The following is an 18,452-nucleotide window of genomic DNA, read 5'->3' on the forward strand; positions in this document are numbered from 1 at the left end:
TTTGATACCGTTCTTCCCCTAGTCCCAGAAATAAAGCCTGAGTTGCCTCTTTTTTCGTCCCCCCCAATAGGGAGGCTCCTGGGAAGAGGGGTTACTTTACCTGGGAAGTGCCCGTGATCGTGTCACATGGATGCCACCTTAGGTTTCTTACTGGCAGAGCTCTGGCCAGTTCTTAAACTTCTACAAGCTCCCTTGCTCCATTCTCTCGGTCATCTCACCTTGTTTCCTGATCTCTGGATATTGTTTTGCAACCTGAACTCTGGATGTTGTTTTGTACATGATAGTGAAACCCTGTACCAGACCTTAAATCTTTGTGTTTTGAAGTAAAAGGCTTTTCTTTAACCTCCCAGGTTTGCCTCTAGTCTCAAAAGGCTGACTCAAGAGTTAACGATTAGGAAACATTGTTACAGCGAAAATCTAGTGAAAACAGCCTCGCTTATGTTATGGCCTGCCTTGACCCACTCAATTATTGCTAATACTTTCTAGTTAGTATTGCACCCCGTCTGGCTTTTCACAAATGATCTCTTCCTTACTTAATTGCTTTCTTTTACTAGTGGTTATTTTCTAGTTACAGTTATATTTCTAGTGGTTTTCTTTTGTAATCGAAACCGTCCCCAACACCCCTTCCCTGTCAGCAGTCCTCATTCTCCAGAAAGGTCAAGGAACGATAACCCCAAAGACAACCATAAACCATCCCCGGACCAACTGACACCGGATTTGATGACTCCAAAATGATCTATAGATGAAAAAGAATACAGACACCTTAATCCATAACCCTGTCTTCTCAGCTAACCCTATAAAACCCCTTGCTGTCACACCCTCTCAAGTCAGGACATAGTTTTGAGGCCTTAGCTTGCTGTGTCCTCCTTTGCCTGCAAAGCAATAAAGCTGTTCTTTCTGTTTCTCCCAAAACTCTGTTTCCGAGACTTAATTGGTGCCGGGATACAGAGGCCACGTTTCGGCTACAGGAGGGCCTCAACGAATGCTTTTTGAATGAAGCACCTGCCTGGATCCACGCTCCTGACTGCAACTCCGTGCCCAGCTAACTCTTCTGGATCTGAGCTCCAGCCTGATGATGTGAGCTGTGCCCACCCTTCATTGATCCATATTGAGGTTCTGAGTCCTCTTCATACCTTCAGCCTCCACTTCTCCCTCTTTTTGCCCTTGTCTGTCCACTAACATTCAGGGATGACACTCTGAGCTTTTTGTTAAATACAGTGTAAAGCTGGAGGAAGATCAGACTCCAGACCAGACCTGTCTATTATAAGACTAGTCTGAATTCTCACAGCTTCAACACATCTTCACAAGGCAGCTGAGGAGCTCCCATTGTGGCTCAGCAGTATCGAACCCAGCTAGTGTCCCTGAGGAGGCAGGTTCGATCCCTGGCCCCACTCAGTGGGTGAAAGGATCCGGTGTTGCTGTGAGTGGTGGTGGGGGTCACAGATGAGGCTCAGATCCCAAGTTGCTGTGACTGTGGTGTTGACTGGCAGCTATAGCCCCCATTCAACCCCTAGCCTGGAAACTTCCATATGCTCAGGGTACGGCCCTAAAAAAGGGAAAAAAAAGGAAGGGAAGCTGAAAACTGGTTCATGTCTATAAATAAGAACCAACCACCTGTGAATAGACGAAGGCAAAGCAGAATCAAAGACTGTTGACTTCAGAAGTGTCAACAGCCACTGTGCGGCAGCATGTTTACAGTGTTGATCTGAGTCATTTACAGTGATTGACGTGCAGTCTGGAACATGGGGCTGCTGGCAGTTTAACAGAGATCAATCCATAATTCCAGCACACAGCAGAAGTAAAACTCTGCATTGCCATCTGGAACGTGTGTTCACAGGCCGATTAGAAACCAGTTACCTGATGTAATTATACTTCTCCCTTGCCTGTTTTTAAAGAGTTTCACGACATCCCAGAGCATGAAAAAAATTGAAAAAATACTCGAGAGAATGAGGTTCAAGTTTGAACTGCATGTTTAAGAGTTTCTCTCAGACATAGAAGAGGTGTTTATTTGGTTTTGGTTTTGTAGCAGGAATTCTTTATTTAGTGACCCTCCAGCCCTGGGATTCTGTGTTTTTAATGTCACTTAATTTATTTTTTTTATTTTTTTTTTATTTTTATGGCTGCACTCACAGCATCTGGAAGTTCCCGGGCCAGGGATTAAATCCGAGCTGCACCTGTGATCTATGAGGCAGCTGCGGCAATACCAGATTCTTTAATCCACTTTGCCTGGCCAGGTGTCAAACCCACACCGTGGCAGCAGCCTGAGCTGCTTACAGTCAGATGTATAACCCACTGTGCCCCAGGGGGAACTCTGAATTATTAAATTCAGTGCAATTTGAGGACAAATAAAAGGAGGTTATAAATTGACATCTCATACTTAGTAAATATATGGCTGAAGAGTTGCTTACCAATTCATTGGTAGTTGATCAAATGACAGTTTTAATGCAACGAAGAACACCGCCATGTGGAAGAATCCTGCGGCACATTCTTTTGCAAAACCAGAAATCCCCTTAAATATATAAATGATAATTATCCTTCATGTGTTTTTGGTGGATACAAACTTCATAGGATGCCCAGAACATGTTTTTGGCTTCTCTATGGTTACAGTTTTCTTTTTCTTGTTGTATATAGGTTTCCGATGTTTAGCATTGTATTTCCCATCTGTATACCCTGCAGAGTGATCATCAACATAGGTCTCCTTATCATCTATCACCATACAACGGACCCCTTCATTCTCCTCAAACCCGCTCCCAAGGCCTTTCCCTGCTCCTAACCACTAATCTGTTGTCTGGATCTATGAATTTTAGTTTTGTTTTGTTTTGTATAGATTTTACATATGAGTGAAATCATACAGTGTGTATGTGTGTGTATGCGCATGCTTTTTAGGGCCACACCTGCAGCACATGGAAGTTCCCAAGTAGGGGTTGCATCAGCTGCCAGCCTACGCCACAGCCACAGCAACGGGATCTGAGCCGCGTCTGTGACCTACACCACAGCTCACAGCAATGCCAGATCCTTAGCCTGCTGAGAGAGGCCAGGAATCAAACCTGCATCCTCATGGATCCTAGTTGGATTCATTTCCACTGTGCCACAACGGGAACTCCCCATTTTTTGGTATCCTCTTCAATTTATTTTATTAATATCTTATAGTTTTCATTGTATAGATTTTTCACCTCTTTGGTTAAATTTATCCTCAGGAATTTTATTTTTTTGATGAAATTATAAATGGGATTTTTGGAGTTCCCATTGTGCTCAGTGGGTTAAGAACCCAACATAGTCTGTGAGGATGCAGGTTCGTTCCCTGGCCTCGCTCAGTGGGTTAAGGGTCTGGTGTTGCTGTGGCTGTGGTGCAGGCCGGCAGCTGCGGCTCAGATTCCACCCACCTGGGATTCCCTTCATCCTAGGAATCTTGGGTCTGGCGAAACTACCCAGGCTCCCTGAACTTCAGAAGATGCCGTTGGAAAGATACATTTTGAGAACTGTTCTTCTTTGGTCTTTCCAAGGAGCCAGCAAATATATAGTTGCACACATGACATTTCTGGTAGGTTATCTCAGCTGTTTGAAAGATAGGATTCTTTCATTAGGATTTTGGAGTGTAGGAGAAATAAAATACTTTCAGATATTTTGTTCTTATTCCCAACCCAGTGGGGGATGACTCTTGGCAACTTAGAGAATCCCAAATTGAATACTGAGATAAAGAATGCAGTTTAAGTAATATATTGCCCTAATGAAGCCCTGTGTCATTATTATTCTCATAACATAAAATGTGAAAGAGAAATATTTTCTTTTTTGCCTATTTCTTTAAGAATGTCATAACCCCAGTGGCCTTTAACAAATGGCATCTTCACCCAATGCCATGTATCAGCACACTCCTAAGGAATTCTGGAATGGATTTACTGCTTTCTCTGAAAATCAGGGAATGACCTATTTCATACGCTCTTATTTAGATTCAAATACATGGGAATGAAAAATAATAACAATTTCCAATGCTGAAAACCAGCAGCCCTGATGTACAATTTTATTCCCTGAGTAAGGAGATGGGGACCACATGGCTTTGCTCAGTATTGTCTCTCGTATGGTTGAAAAGGGGCAGCTTAGTGGGTTTCAATTTCTTACAACCCAGGAGTTGGCTGTTTTTGTGGTGACAACATGCGTGGGACAAAATTTGGGCCCTGCCTTATATTCTTGAGGTCTGTCTCTTCCTGCAGCCGTGGCTACAGCAACCACCTTCAAGCAGGGGAAACCTAGCAACACCTCCCCTCTGCTGCAGCATATCTGTCTTATTTTTTTAATTTAATTTTATTGGAATATCGACTTACCATGTTGTATTAGTGTCAGGTGTACAGCAAAGTCCATCAGTCATACATAGAAATCTAGCCATTCTTTTTTCCCATATATGCTATTACAGATGACTTGTGTCTTGCCACCACAGCATGGAATGCCTGCAGAGCCAGCCCAGCCCTTACGCAAGTGTCACGTGAATGAGTTGGCCCCAGAGTTAACCTTTGAACAATGGGAGGTGGGAGATGGTAACTGGGTAGGTCTCCACCATCCTTCCTGTGCTCTGTCTATTCCGAAGCATCAGTGACCCTGGTGGACCCAAGCCCCAGGTCCCTGTAAGAGAGAAGACCCTGAAAACGCCCCCCTCCCCCACTTCATTTTCCCCAACTCTTCCCTCCTGTTTTCTAGAAACACTTGTCAAAATTAGAAAATTCTGGAAGCTAATTAAGAAACTAGGCAATTATGTTAAGTAACTTTGTGATGGATTGTCAAGACACTCTTGGAAAAATCCTCCAGTTTAGCTTAGCATCTAAGATGAGACCACAGTTAAGTCATTGACTGGAGAGCCACTGTATTAAAAAAAAAAAAAAAAAAGACTCAGAAAAATGAAATTCTAAAATCTTTTTTTAGGAATTATTTCATGTATTCAGATCTTCATTGCATATACATTTTCTTGCATAGAAGGCAGGAGACGCAGAGGCCTGGGGGTTGGTTGTGAGTCCTTGAGTTTGAAATGTCATGAGCCAACAGTGAGCTCAATGGCTTTTGCTCTTTCCCACGCAGTGCTAGCTGAGTGTCAGAACAGAAGTTCAGTGCCAATTTAGTTCTTTTTCCATTCTTACCCTTCAAATATATGACAAGTAGATCTGATGAATTACTCTCTGTGTTAGACATGCCAGAAATTCAGGATCAGTTTCAATCTTTGAACTGATTGACATACTTAAAGCATAAACACATAAGAGTGGGGAAGGAAAGATCTTAAAACATTGTTTTAAACTTGAAACAATTCAGGCGCACAGAAAAGCACAGAAAATAACAGATTCTATGGCATACCATTGAGTTGAGATAGTTAATAATGCTTTATCTTAAATTCTTTGAACCTATTACTTTAGTAAACAAAAATTTTAATAAAATATTTACATTTTAATAAAACATTACTGCCCAGCTAAAGGCCCACCCAATGTCCATCCCCTTCGCCTTCTATCCATCCTTAGGGATAACTCAATTCAGAAATTAGTATGTGTTGGAGTTCCCATTGTGGCTCAGTGGTAATGAGCCCAACTAGTATCCATGAGGATTCAGGTTCAATCCCTGGTCTCGCTCAGCAGGTTAGGGATCTGGCATTGCTGTGAGCTGTGCTGTAGGTCGCAGGCAGGGCTCAGATCCAGAGTTGCTGTGGCTGTGGAGTAGGCCAGGGGCTATAGCTCCAATTCAACCCCAGCCTGGGAACTTCCCAATGCCGCAGGTGCGGCCCTAAAAAGACAAAAAGAAAAAAGAAATTAGTATGTGTTATCTCCCCATGTGCTTTTGGTCTTCTGCACAGATATGCACCCATAAACAACATATGAGTCCCCTGCATTCTAGCTTTTGTTGCTATTGAGGAAGCTAGTTGTAGTTCTTGGTTAAAAAAAAACAAACAAACCTGCTTTTCTCTTTGATTAATGTTAAGATTTTCTCCTTGACTTTTGTGGTTCAATTTCCCTGCAGTGTTACCAGGTACTTAAGAAAAATGTATCAGGGGAGTTCCCGTCGTGGCGCAGTGGTTAACGAATCCGACTAGGAACCATGAGGTTGCGGGTTCGGTCCCTGCCCTTGCTCAGTGGGTTAACGATCCGGCGTTGCCGTGAGCTGTGGTGTAGGTTGCAGACGCGGCTCGGAGCCAGCATTGCTGTGGCTCTGGCGTAGGCCGGTGGCTACAGCTCTGATTCAACCCCTAGCCTGGGAACCTCCATATGCCGCGGGAGTGGCCCAAGAAATAGCAACAACAACAAAAAGACAAAAGACAAAAAAAAAAAAAAAGAAAAAAAAAAAAAAAAGAAAAATGTATCAGGCATGAGAGCCACTGTGATTTATAAATCTGAAGACCCATGTCTGAACTCACTTCTGGAAAAAGACCCTCTTTTCTCTCAAACATTGCCTGTTTCTCCTGCCTGGTCACCCTTTCCCTGGGGGGGGCTCACTTGACAATCTCCCTTCTGACTGCCTATCAGCCCACCTCCCCTATGCTCATTTCCTCTCTGCTTGAAATAAAGCCCAAGCCCCGAGGCGCCAAGAAGCAGTGCTGGACTCTCAGCAAGACCACAGCATCAGCTCTGTATGTCTGCTGAATTCTGGCCCCTGGGAATTTTTGATTTTAGCTATGCTTTAAAATGAAAATGAAAATGAAAAATGTTATATTTTATCCAGTGCTTCTGGACAGGACAAGGGAGTGGGATTTTATATTTGGTGGATCTCACTGGAGCCAAAAAGCCAGAACAAAATATCTTAACAAATATACTTCTTGGGCATTCCTTGCTCCCTCAAAATATAATGAGCAGTAGCTTGCAAGTCGGAAGTTAAGGGGAGTTCCCATTGTGGCTCAGCGGGTTAAAGATCTGGCGTTGCTGTGGCTGTGGTGAAGGCTGGCTGCTGCAGCTCCTGGGAACTTCCATGTGTGTCAGGTGTGGCTCTAAACACACACACACACACACACACACACAGAGAGATAATGGAGACCATTTTAAGTAGTTCTTAGCTGTAACATAACCCAGACTCAAACCTTGGCTCTGCTCCCACCAGCCGTGTGTGCTCAGTTGGGGTGAATCAACAAGGCTGGGTGGCTTCAGTTTCCTCACCTGGAAAATGGCACGAAGACCAACTGTTGTTAGGAGGGTTCGGTTGTCTCTGTGACCATTTGTACACAGACACACGTAGACACATGTCCCCATTCGAAGACAGAGTGAGCTGTTCAGATTAGATCTCTCTACTTACATAGATGTGGATTTAGATGAACATTTCTTGCTAGCTGTCAACCCACAATTCACAAACTCGAATGGGCAAGAAAAAGCAGCTCAGTTTGCATCTCAGGCTCCCCATTGCTTCAGGCAGAAGGATACTCGATGCCAGTCTTTTTGCGATTTCCCACCACCCCAAGGAGAGTCTTCAGAACACCACATTGTGTCAGGCTGAGCACAGTCTATTCAGGAAATAAAGATTATTAATTTAGAAGCAAGAAATGTGTATCCTTGGTGGGTGAAGAGAAAACTATGAAGGGCCTGGAGACGCAGGCCTTGGCCTTGGCCCTGGCCCAGTTAAGGGAGGGAAGCTTTGGGAAGAGGGCGGGGGTGGGGCAGGGGCCTCTGCAGAATGGAGGGAGGGAACCAGTCCCCAGAGCGAGGAACAAGCTGCAGGCTGTCAGGGCCTCCGGGGAGAGTCTGTATCCGGTGGACAGAGACACACAAGAGAAGGGCCGGATTACGGCAAGTCCAAGAAGGCCAGGCGGAGAAACAGAACGTTGACTAGGAATAGGGAGATATTCAAGACTCTTGGTATGAAGCACACGATGAAAGAAAATGAGTCCCAATGCATGACTCTTAAATTTTAGATGTCCTTTACATTGCTTCATTTCCCAAATAATATCACTATCAAGCGCTCTGATGATTCCAGGTCAGCTAACTTTAAAGGCTGTGCATGTGCACGTTACGTTAGAGTTAAGCTAAGAGAATTATGGGAACTGTAATTTGCTAAGAAAGTGTTTCTTCATCAGCCCCAAATAGCATGAGGTTTTAGTTACCACATACTAATTAAATTGAAGAACTCCTTCTTTTGCTAAACTTAGAAAATGTGATATAATGTGATAAGGTGATGAAGAATTAGCAATCTAGATGGTAGAAGAAATAAAATGTACAATCAATTGCATAAAGTTCCAGAAACACTTTATTTAAAAATGGAGTTGTAAATGCATAACAAAATAACATAAGTAATAAATGTAACAAAAATAAATAAGGAGAATAATGTTTTCATACAAAATAAAAATAACATAGTAAAAGGCCAAATGTTTGTAATTGAACAAAACTGTGTAAACACTTAAACAATAATGTAAGTAGGATAGATGCTAATATCTTCCTAAATAGCTCCTTACCTTCTACTTCCATGGGGATAAAATCAGTACCCAAACATTAAACCAAAGAGGAAATAATGGTGATTATTTTGTTCTACTTTTTCTTCAAATGGATTGACCCTGTTTGAATGTCTCATTTATCCCTTCAAAGCAATTCTACCTTTCCGTTCACACTCTTTAAAACCTTTTCTTCTGTCTTCCTTTATTCACTAGAATGGGGAATTTAGCTTTACAAGGAGAAGAGTTCATTTGCCCCCTTTTTTTTTTAATTTAAAGAAAAATATGAGATCCATTATACAACAGACTTGTTTTTACATCTCTACAAAACAGTTTTTTTTTTTTGCATCTTTATTAACTGGCCCAAGTTTTGAAGTGTATAGAGTTAGTTCCTTAAAACAATGTAGCACAGGATTATTGCTGAGATATTAAAGACTATTTCATAAACGTTGCAGTTTTAGCTTTTTTTAGACCAATGGGGGAGTCAAGGGTTTGGAAAATTCAGGTCTACTAATAATATTTAACTGAATTAAGAGTCACCCAAATTATAGTGTTCTGGAAACATAAAAGATAATTTTTTTTTCAACTTATCCAAATGTGAACTTACTAGAAAGAGAAAAAAAAAAAAAAGTTTACAGAAGATACTTTTCATAAGCTTCCTGTTTAGCACAGGCCCAAAGCCTTGGTCGTTGTCTTGCAGGGTCCTTATAAATGTATACGACTGAGACAGGATTTACTATTGGGTCCTACAGGGAAACACACAGAAGCAATTCCTTGCCTGGGAGTGAAACTATCCACTAATCTTATGACTACTGGTTCTCCAAGTTTCCTAATGTAGAAAATTTTAACTTCATGATCATTTCAAGGGAAATTTTTTTTTTCAACTGTCACATATAAACTTGGTAACACAAGACCAATATACATGTTCTTAGTTTTAAAAATATACTCCACTTAAAACTATCTGTCTACTTTAATCCTTCTAGTTATCATTTGCCCTAAAATTAGACAAAATCTTACTTTCATTAAAAAAAAAAAAAAGGAAAAAAGTGCCAATTGATCTTTTGGAAAGTGGAGTAAAACACTGTGGGGTTAAAACAAATACAGTATGATCAATCGCCTATGTACAAAAAAAAAAAAAAAAGCAAAAGAAAAAAAGAGACAGTCCTTATTGACAGATAAGTCCACCTACCACTCCCAGCAAATCTTAGTGCAAACATAATAATTCATCTCCATAAACCCCAAGACAATGTACGCAGCAACAAAGTTATATAAATCACATATATGCTGGAACATTTTAGAACACAAGAAGGACTCTTCAGAAAGGTCAGTTTGACTGTGGAGAGTAACATGTCATCGTAGCCAATGGTCATGAATCCTAATATAAACCCTATTAGTAAGAAGCAAATAGAAGTGTTTAACAAATCTGTACAGATGAGGAGGAAGTCCATTTCAGGGAGCAGCTTGGCACAGGAGACATGGGGGTCAGAAATGATGGGTATTTAGTTTGCTTGTAGGTCACAGCATGGCTTAAAGAAAAAAAACAAAGATCTATGAAGGGAAAGGATGCAATTATCGAATGCAATTTGAAAATTCATAAAACCACAACATGTGAAACTTCCACAATCTGCTTTCTCCTACGTGTGCATCAAATGGTTATCTAAATGGCTTCAAAGGATTATGATGACACCACATCATAGGTAAAAAAAAAATAAATAAATAAAATTAAGAAGACAGAGAGAACGAGATTGTAGTTGACCAAGCTGTCTTATTTAGTATAAGTCAACACTACGCTCCTTCCAATATTCCTAGTCATTCCACAGGTAATAATTTTTAACAAGCAAGACAAAGTCATTCATGTACTGTAACATCTTCCTCTTCCCCATCAGGGTTGAACCTATTGAAATGTATACTGAAATCAGCCTCAGATTCCGCATTCTCAAATTCAGCTGAGACTGAAAGAGCAGCAGGCTGAAGAACCCTAGCTTCTGGTTGGCAAAGTGTCGGTGTCTGACCCGGGCTGCTGTGGTTATTCACAGGACTGGACTTCTGTTTTGGTGGAGACGGCAAGATTGCACTGGGAAATCCCATGTTGTTCAGAGCCTCCAAAGTTCCATCCGGGTCAATCATAGCATTGATCGCTGCAAGAAGAAAAAAGAAAGAGGAGGGAAAAAGAATTGTAGGTGCGCTTAAGTTTGAGTATGACCATTGCTTATGACTTGGATAATATTTCAACTACTGATGCTTATAAGAGCTTAAACTGGGCTAATCTTTCTTTTTTCTTGTTTTTATGGCTGCACCTGCAGCATATGGAAGTTTCTGGGTTAGGGGTCAAATCAGAGCTGCAGCTGCCTGCCTACACCACAGACACAGCAACAAAGGATCTGAGCCGCATCTGTGACCTACACCACAGCTCACGGCAATGCCAGATCCTCAACCCACTGAGCGGGGGCCAGGGATCAAACCCGCATCCTCATAATCAGATTCTTAACCTGCTGAGCCACAACGGGTACTCCTGGGCTAATCTTTTCAATTCTGTGTTTTAAACTTCACTTAATCAGTAATTCCAGGGCTGATCTATGTTGTAGATTATAAAGACTTGAATGCTTTCTCTGGTCCCTGGAGTAGACTAAGTATGGGCATTTCTGAGCCTGGGGGAATTCAGGTAAGATCTTCCTGAACGTTGCTTTAATTATTATGGGAGGATGGTAAAAATGGTAGTGATTTAGGGAAACACTCTCAGCCTTATTTATTACTCAGATAATTGGGGATTAGTTGCTGATGGGCTTTGGAGTAACCTAACCTGCAGGTGGAGGAGGCCACAGTAACATCCGCATACTTTGAAGGGGCTGGCACGGCATGCAAGTATGTCCATGCCACTGGGCCATCAAGCTGCCCTGGCAGCCTACCTACTCATCTCCACAGCGGCCCCAGCAGGCCAAATAGACCTTGCTGCCTCCATGGGAGGGGCCAGATAAAAAGCAGCTTTCGATCCAAAAGATCCTTGAGTGGGCAAGGGAAAATCTTCGGCAGTGATTTTCACCTTGGCATTGGGCAGAGTGGGGAGCTGGGACAAAGAGGCACCAAAGGTAAAAGAAGCGTCATTTCAGAGGTCCTTTTAAAGGCATACGCCCGCCCTACCAGCTAACAATCATGTAAACAAGCCACTCTGCCTCATGGGGGTATATCCTAACCCTTAGGTATGCCAAGGCTGAAGAAAGGTTCAGACTCACTTAGCTAGGACCAAGGTCAAGACATACCTAAATAGGCATTAATGCATATAATTAAAGATCTGACACAGATGAAAAACCATGTTCGTGTTAAAGTTTAGGAGGCAAAGGGTCTCTTTCTTCTTTTCTCCCTCCTCTCTGGTGCCTGTGTCCAATCCACACTCAATTCTTGTAGTTCAGCCAAATGACTATTATTTACATTAGAACATAAGTTCATGTGGGTTATACCAAAAATATAATTTAAGAATTATCAAATCATGTAAATAATGCTAATTGGCAGTAAGCATTATCAGCTACACACACACACACACACACACACACACACACACACTTTAATATATTATTTAATATAATTAATTTATTTTAGGGCTGCACCTGCAGTATATGGAAATTCCCAGGCCAGGGGCTGAACTGGAGCTGTAGCCACTGGTCTATGCCAGTGGCAGCAACCTACACTGCAGCTCACAGCAATGCCGGATCCTTAACCCATGGAGAGGGGCCAGGGAACGAACCCGCGTCCTCATGGATACTGTCCGGTTCATTACTACTGAGCCACAACAGAACTCCCTAATACATTATTTATATGTTTTTCAATAACAGCATCTATATATAAAAATATTAGAGCCTATATATAATACTGTGAATTATAACATCTATCCTATATGCCTAGGATTAAACTTTCTTCTATTTTAAATTATTCATACTAGGTTTTAAAACCTCCTTTATATGAAAAATTTGAATATGCAGAATCTGTATCTTTTTTTCTTTTTTTTTGGCCACACCTGCAGCATATGGAAACTCCCGTGCCAGGAGTTGAATCTGAGCTGCAGCTGCTGGCCTATGCCACAGCCCTGGCAACACCAGATCCAAGCCACAAATGCAACCTATGCTGCAGCTTGCAGCAATGCCAGATTCTTAACCTACTGAGAGAAACCAGGGATCTAACTGGCATCCTCCTGGAGACATCAGGTCCTTAACCAATGGAGCCACAACAGGAACTCCCAGAATCTATATCTTTATCTATACATCATTACACTTAATCACATAGTGTTCTTTTTTTTTTTGGTCTTTTGCTATTTCTTGGGCTGCTCCCGCGGCATATGGAGGTTCCCAGGCTAGGGGTCCAATCGGAGCTGTAGCCACCGGCCTACGCCAGAGCCACAGCAACGCGGGATCCGAGCCGCGTCTGCAACCTACACCACAGCTCATGGCAACGCCGGATCGTTAACCCACTGAACAAGGGCAGGGACCGAACCCGAAACCTCATGGTTCCTAGTCGGATTCGTTAACCATAACCACTGTGCCACAACGTGAACTCCAATAACATAGTGTTCTAATAGTCAATACTACTTTAGAAATACCACTTAGAAGGTACTTGTCCCAAATCATTAGCTCTTTATACTAAATTCAGTAGCAAATTTACCTTGTAGCTGCTTTTCAACTCTTTTTAGTTCCTGTAAGATTGAAGAGATCTCCTGTAGAGAAAATAGTAACAAAAATTAGCTTACTTTAATCAAAACATTTTTGTTTGATAAGCAATGAACCTCACACTCCTCTTATCTGGAATCCTTCATATTATCTACATGGCTTTACATCTGTAGCAACAGGATATGAAATAATCATGATCTCCAATAAATGAGATTCAAATTTTAAAATCTTTAATGTTGAAACAGTCTTTTTAAAAATGAGATGATGACAGATGATGAAAAGTTCAAAATAATATTCTATAAGCAAATATTTTGAAAACTTGTACTGACCAACCTTGCAACACCTTTGTAAAAGTGCTTGCGGGTTTTCCTTGGAAAATTCATAGACTGTTGGGATAACTCCCTGAACAAGAAAAACCTGCACAAACCCTTGGGGAGGAAACAAGCAATCTAGATGAAGGAAATGGAAATGACTCATGTCAACTTGTATTTGAGTTTGGCTCTTATTTCAAAATGGCTTATTTATAATCTATAATTATCACAAGAACAAGAGTATGTAATTCTGAGACCCCACACCCTCAAGAACTTTGAAACAAGCAACATGTTAAACCTCTGTGAGAGACAGTGAAGGCATAAAATTTCCCAAATTTGTACACTTATATCTTCTTTTATACATCAACAGGTAAAAAATAAGCATGCCATTCCCTGAAAGCAAAACCCTCCTTTCAAAATGTTTTAAGAGTCAAGAAAAACGACCATACCATACTTGAGGTTTTCACAATAGGGACTTCACTTTCGGCTCTTAACTTGCTTTCTATTTCATCCCAATTCCGATCTTTGTCTTTAAATAATATTCTATAAAGCAAAAACACAGGCATTTTACTTTTCGCATTTAAAAAAAATCTATCACATTTTAATGATAACACAAAGCTACAGAAGAATAAAGAAACCACTAAATATTACATGAATTGTAAATTCAATACTGAACCAACATTACCAATAAACGCACTTATCTTAAGAGAATTTGTACTAAAAAAGTAACTGGCTATGAATACACACATAAACCCTTTAAGTGCTTATCTAATCCTTTATTGAAAACCATCTGATAAGAGTTTAATATCCAAAACAGATAAAGAACTCATACAATTCAATAGCAAAAAACCCAATAAAACCCAATTAAAAAATGGGCAAAGGACATGCAGAGATATTTCTCCAAAGAAGATATACAAAGGGCCATTAGGTACACAAAAAGATGCTGAACACCACTAGCCATGAAGGAAATGCAAATTAAAACCACAAGGAGATGGCACCTCTTGCCTGTTAGAATGATCATTATCCAAAAGGCAAGAGATAACAAAGGCTGATGGGGAGAAAAGGGAACCCTTGTGCTTTGCTGGTGGGACTGTAAATTGGTACAACCACTATGGTTTTTTGCGGAAGCGCCTCAAAAAATTAAAAGTAATACTACTATATGATCCACCAATTTCACTTCTGGGAATATATCCAAAAAAAAAAAAAAAGGAAACACTTGAAAAGATCTCTGTACCCACTGTGATCACAGCAGCATTATTTATAACAGCAAGGATATGGAAACAACCGAGGTGTCCACCAACGGATGAATGGATAAAGAAGATGTGTGTGTGTGGGGGGGTGTGTGTATAAACATTATTCAGCCACAGAAAAGAGGAAATGCATTTTCAACAACATGGATGGGCCTTGAAGGCATTATGCTAAGTGCAATGAGAGAGAAAGAGACAGATACATTATGGTCTCACTTATAGTGAAACCCAAACCAAAAACAATAACAAACAAAATCCCCAGACTCATAGAAAAAGAGAACAGACTTGTGGTTACAAGGCAGAAGGTCCAGGGAGGAGGAATTAGCAGGAGGTGGCCATGAGGACAAACCTCTAGGCACTTGTTGTCAAGAGCGCAAAACCCAAGCGTGAGCACAGACCAGAAACTATTTTTCTTTTTTCTTTCATTTTTGTATTGTGTCTATATGAGAAGAGAGAAGTCAGCTGAACTTACAGTGGCCATCACTTCACAATATATATGTAAATCAAACCATCATGTTGTTCGCCTGAAGCTTATACAGTGATGTAGGCCAATCAGTTCTGAGTAAAACTGCAGATTAAAAAATATCAGTGAAGCATATCAAGTCCCTCTAAATCTGGCTGGAATATGAGGCATGATGCCTTGAGAGTTAAAAAGCAACTGAATGTTTGGCTTTTCTTAAGGAGCGCGTTTATTTTATTATTTGATTTTATTTTAATTCATTAATTAATTTTAGTGCCACACCTGCAGCATAGGGAAGTTCCCAGGCTAGGGGTGGCACTGGAGCTGTAGCTGCTGGCCTATGCCACAACCACAGCCACGCCAGATCCGAGATGCATCTGCGACCTATGCAGGAGCCAACACCGGATGCTTAGCCCACTGATCCATGCCAGGGATTGAATGGGCAGCCTCATGCATGCTAGTCAGGTTCTTAACCAGCTGAGCCACAATGGGAACTCTGCACTGTTTTCATTTGAATCACACCCAATGGTCAGGGCATTAGCGCTCTAAGGTCTCCTTAGGTGGGGTAGGGTGTTTGTGTTCCTTTAATGGCTACGTCATCCCCAAGTCTGCTGATCCCATCTTCTGTCACAAGTAAGGGAGCTCTCCTCATGTGAGGCTCTGTCCTCCTCTGATCTCCTAATCAAGTGTGTGCCCAGAGACAAATGAAGCCCTCCCTTCCCTGGGGTAAAGCCCAACTGTAATTTGCAGGAAAAAAAAAAAGCCTAATCAGTTAGTCATTTACATAGAATTAACAAACCGTAGGGCCTCCTCTCTTGTCTAAGTGATTAATACGAGGAGTCATGCCTTGAGCTTGGTTCAAGTACTCAGTGTAGTTCAAGAGGAAACATAATTGCTATCGCTTTGAATTTAATGCCACAGAAGGTAGAGTCTAAAGCTAAGACATGATGGAGGGTTGTTATTATTATTATTATTATTTGGTCTTTTTGCCATTTCTTGGGCCGCCCCTGCGACATACGGAGTTTCCCAGGCTAGGGGTCCATTCGGAGCTGTAGCCACCGGCCTACACCACAGCCACAGCAATGCAGGATCCAAGCCGCATCTGCAACCTACACAACAACTCACGGCAACACCGGATCCTTAACCCGCTGAGCAAGGCCAGGGATTGAATCCGCCCAACCTCCTGGTTCCTAGTCAGATTCGTTAACCACTGAGCCACGACAGGAACTCCAACATGATGGAGGATTATTAACCACAGGAATAAATTAATGAAATAAGCACTGATTAAAAGAATCTTGTATGTGGATGAAGTCTCCAAAACCAATCACTGGTTGAAAGATTTCTGACTGCACGTTATCTGCCCAGCACTGTTCTGATGCCCTCACAGCTGAGTACAGAAGGCACCAGCATGAGCAGGTAATTCCAATTCGCTGTGAAAAGAGTAGGCAGGGAAACAGGATGCGAACTGTGGGAGCGCACAGGAAGGGCCCTTGAGAGAGGTCCTTAGAGACAGGGCCCTGTGAGCTCAGTCCCGGAGGATGGGAGGGGGTGACACACCCGAAAACTAGGTCTGGCTGAGAGGGCTAGGGGACGATGAGCCATGACCATGGACAGACCTCATGGCGAGAACCGAGGAAGAGGAAGTTCAAGACAACGCAGTCCCTATACACACGATTCAGGCTGGTGAAAGGGTTAGACGTGGACAAAATTACTACCACGCCACATAAACAAATAGCAATGGCATTAGAAAACCTAGTTTTTGACTATCCTAGAGCCTTTTTACCATAAGTTTTAGTCTCACTAGTGTACACATTCTGTTCTCTTTACCGATGAGGAAGATACGACTATATTAAAGTTTGAGGTCTTATGAAAGAAGCCCTAACATTCTGTTAATTTCTAATACTATTCTTATGTGGAAGCGTAAAATTTTCCCAATTATTAATAAAATTAACTTAAGTGATTACAGCTGTTCATTCTCTATGATAAAGGGGCAGATGATCTGGGCCATCTGTTCTCTTTTGGCCTCCACATGCTGGCTAGCCTACAGCTGTAGTATCTGAAAAGGGAGGAACAGGCCAGGGGCAGCAGTAGGATTCAGTACCATGGACTTCATCATGTCCCAGCAACGAGGGTAAGAGAAGCAGGATGTCTGAGCAACAAAACGGTACCTGATCTTCCCGGCTGTTTTATCTATAGACTGTCTTATCTTCCTAGAGAACTGAAAGACAGATGACAGCAGCAGATTATCTCCCATGACCTGAAACAGGCAAAGGACAGAATGGACGTTAACATATTTTCCACGATCCTGGAGCAGCATCAGGAACCCTGCTTACAATGCTCTATCTTTAGGGTCATTTCATATTCGTGCTAATTTTAATAAAAGACCAAGGAAGCGTGTAATTACCAAAGTGTAAGTAAATTGAGAAAGAGAAAGAAATGAAAAAGGAGTTCTTTTTTGTTAACTAAGTGGGCACGTTTCCATATTATCTTCCTGATGTCACTTCTTATCTAGTCTTCAACTGCCATCAGGAGTCTGTCTATCATGCTTCCAATTCAAACTGTCATCAAAGCGAAAGGGGAAGTAATTGAGAATACGAAGTTTATTACCTACTCTTTCATCAAATGATATGAACACAGAGACCAAGAAGATTACAATCCTTGTTCTCCACAGCAGGAGATAATTTTTAAAAACTTACTCCAAATACTAAGTTTTTACAATGGAGGTTGGTACCACCCCAGGCGAACGTTATGGGCAAAACCGAGGGCTGGCAAGTTTCTGTAAAGGGCCAGACAGTGAGGGTTTGGGGCCACGGGGTCTCTGTCACAACCAGTCATGGCTCTCCTTATAGCAGAAGCAGCTACAGGTAATATGCAAACAAGGCAGCAGGGCTGTGTTGTAATAAAACTTTCTTTACAAAAACAGAAGGCAGGCTGAATTTGGCTTGCATGCTGTAGTTTGCCAAGAGTCAAACCATGAAAGGCACAGTTTGGTGGAATGCTAGAGAAAGGCCTGAATTTAGGACTAGATGTGGGGTCTCAAGCCAGCTCCTTGTATTGCAGACCTGTATCCAGGTTCCGTAAGAAAATCCAGAAAATAAGATATTGGGGCCATGGATGTTAAGACCCTTTAAAGACCGGGGTGGGAGATGGGGGGAGATAATGGTAATATATGGGAAATGCTATTAAATATTTTTATAAAAACAATGTACATAATTGCTAAATTTTCTCATTAAGTGCTGTACAAATTCTAATGAAAGGGAATGCAGTGAGTAGTGACATTAATCATGATAATTAATAACATCATGGAAAACTAGAACTTGGATATGCTAAGAATTTGAATTTAGTCGGGGATAAAAGGTGACTTTGGATGTGAAAAGCAACATAAAAATTATGAAAGGCTAA

General features: G+C 41.6%; 1 protein-coding gene across 31 annotated transcripts in view; it reads right to left on the reverse strand.

Moving 5' to 3' along the window:
* Positions 8,179–18,452, reverse strand: part of CEP170 (centrosomal protein 170) — a 122,734-nt gene continuing 112,460 nt past the window's right edge. For 18 of the 31 annotated variants that reach the window (XM_021064150.1, XM_021064162.1, XM_021064168.1 and 15 more), the window contains 4 exons: positions 17,219–17,307; positions 13,793–13,886; positions 13,028–13,079; positions 8,179–10,515 (listed from right to left, as the gene is read on the reverse strand). In XM_021064150.1, the coding sequence (XP_020919809.1) occupies positions 10,226–10,515; positions 13,028–13,079; positions 13,793–13,886; positions 17,219–17,307 (525 nt within the window). In that variant the 3' untranslated portion in view covers positions 8,179–10,225. The remainder of the gene's footprint in view (positions 10,516–13,027; positions 13,080–13,792; positions 13,887–17,218; positions 17,308–18,452) is intronic. The other 13 variants (XM_021064171.1, XM_021064170.1, XM_021064167.1 and 10 more) reach the window with 1 other exon arrangement.

Source organism: Sus scrofa, chromosome 10, assembly GCF_000003025.6.
Source record: "Sus scrofa isolate TJ Tabasco breed Duroc chromosome 10, Sscrofa11.1, whole genome shotgun sequence".
Taxonomy (NCBI): Eukaryota; Metazoa; Chordata; class Mammalia; order Artiodactyla; family Suidae; genus Sus; species Sus scrofa.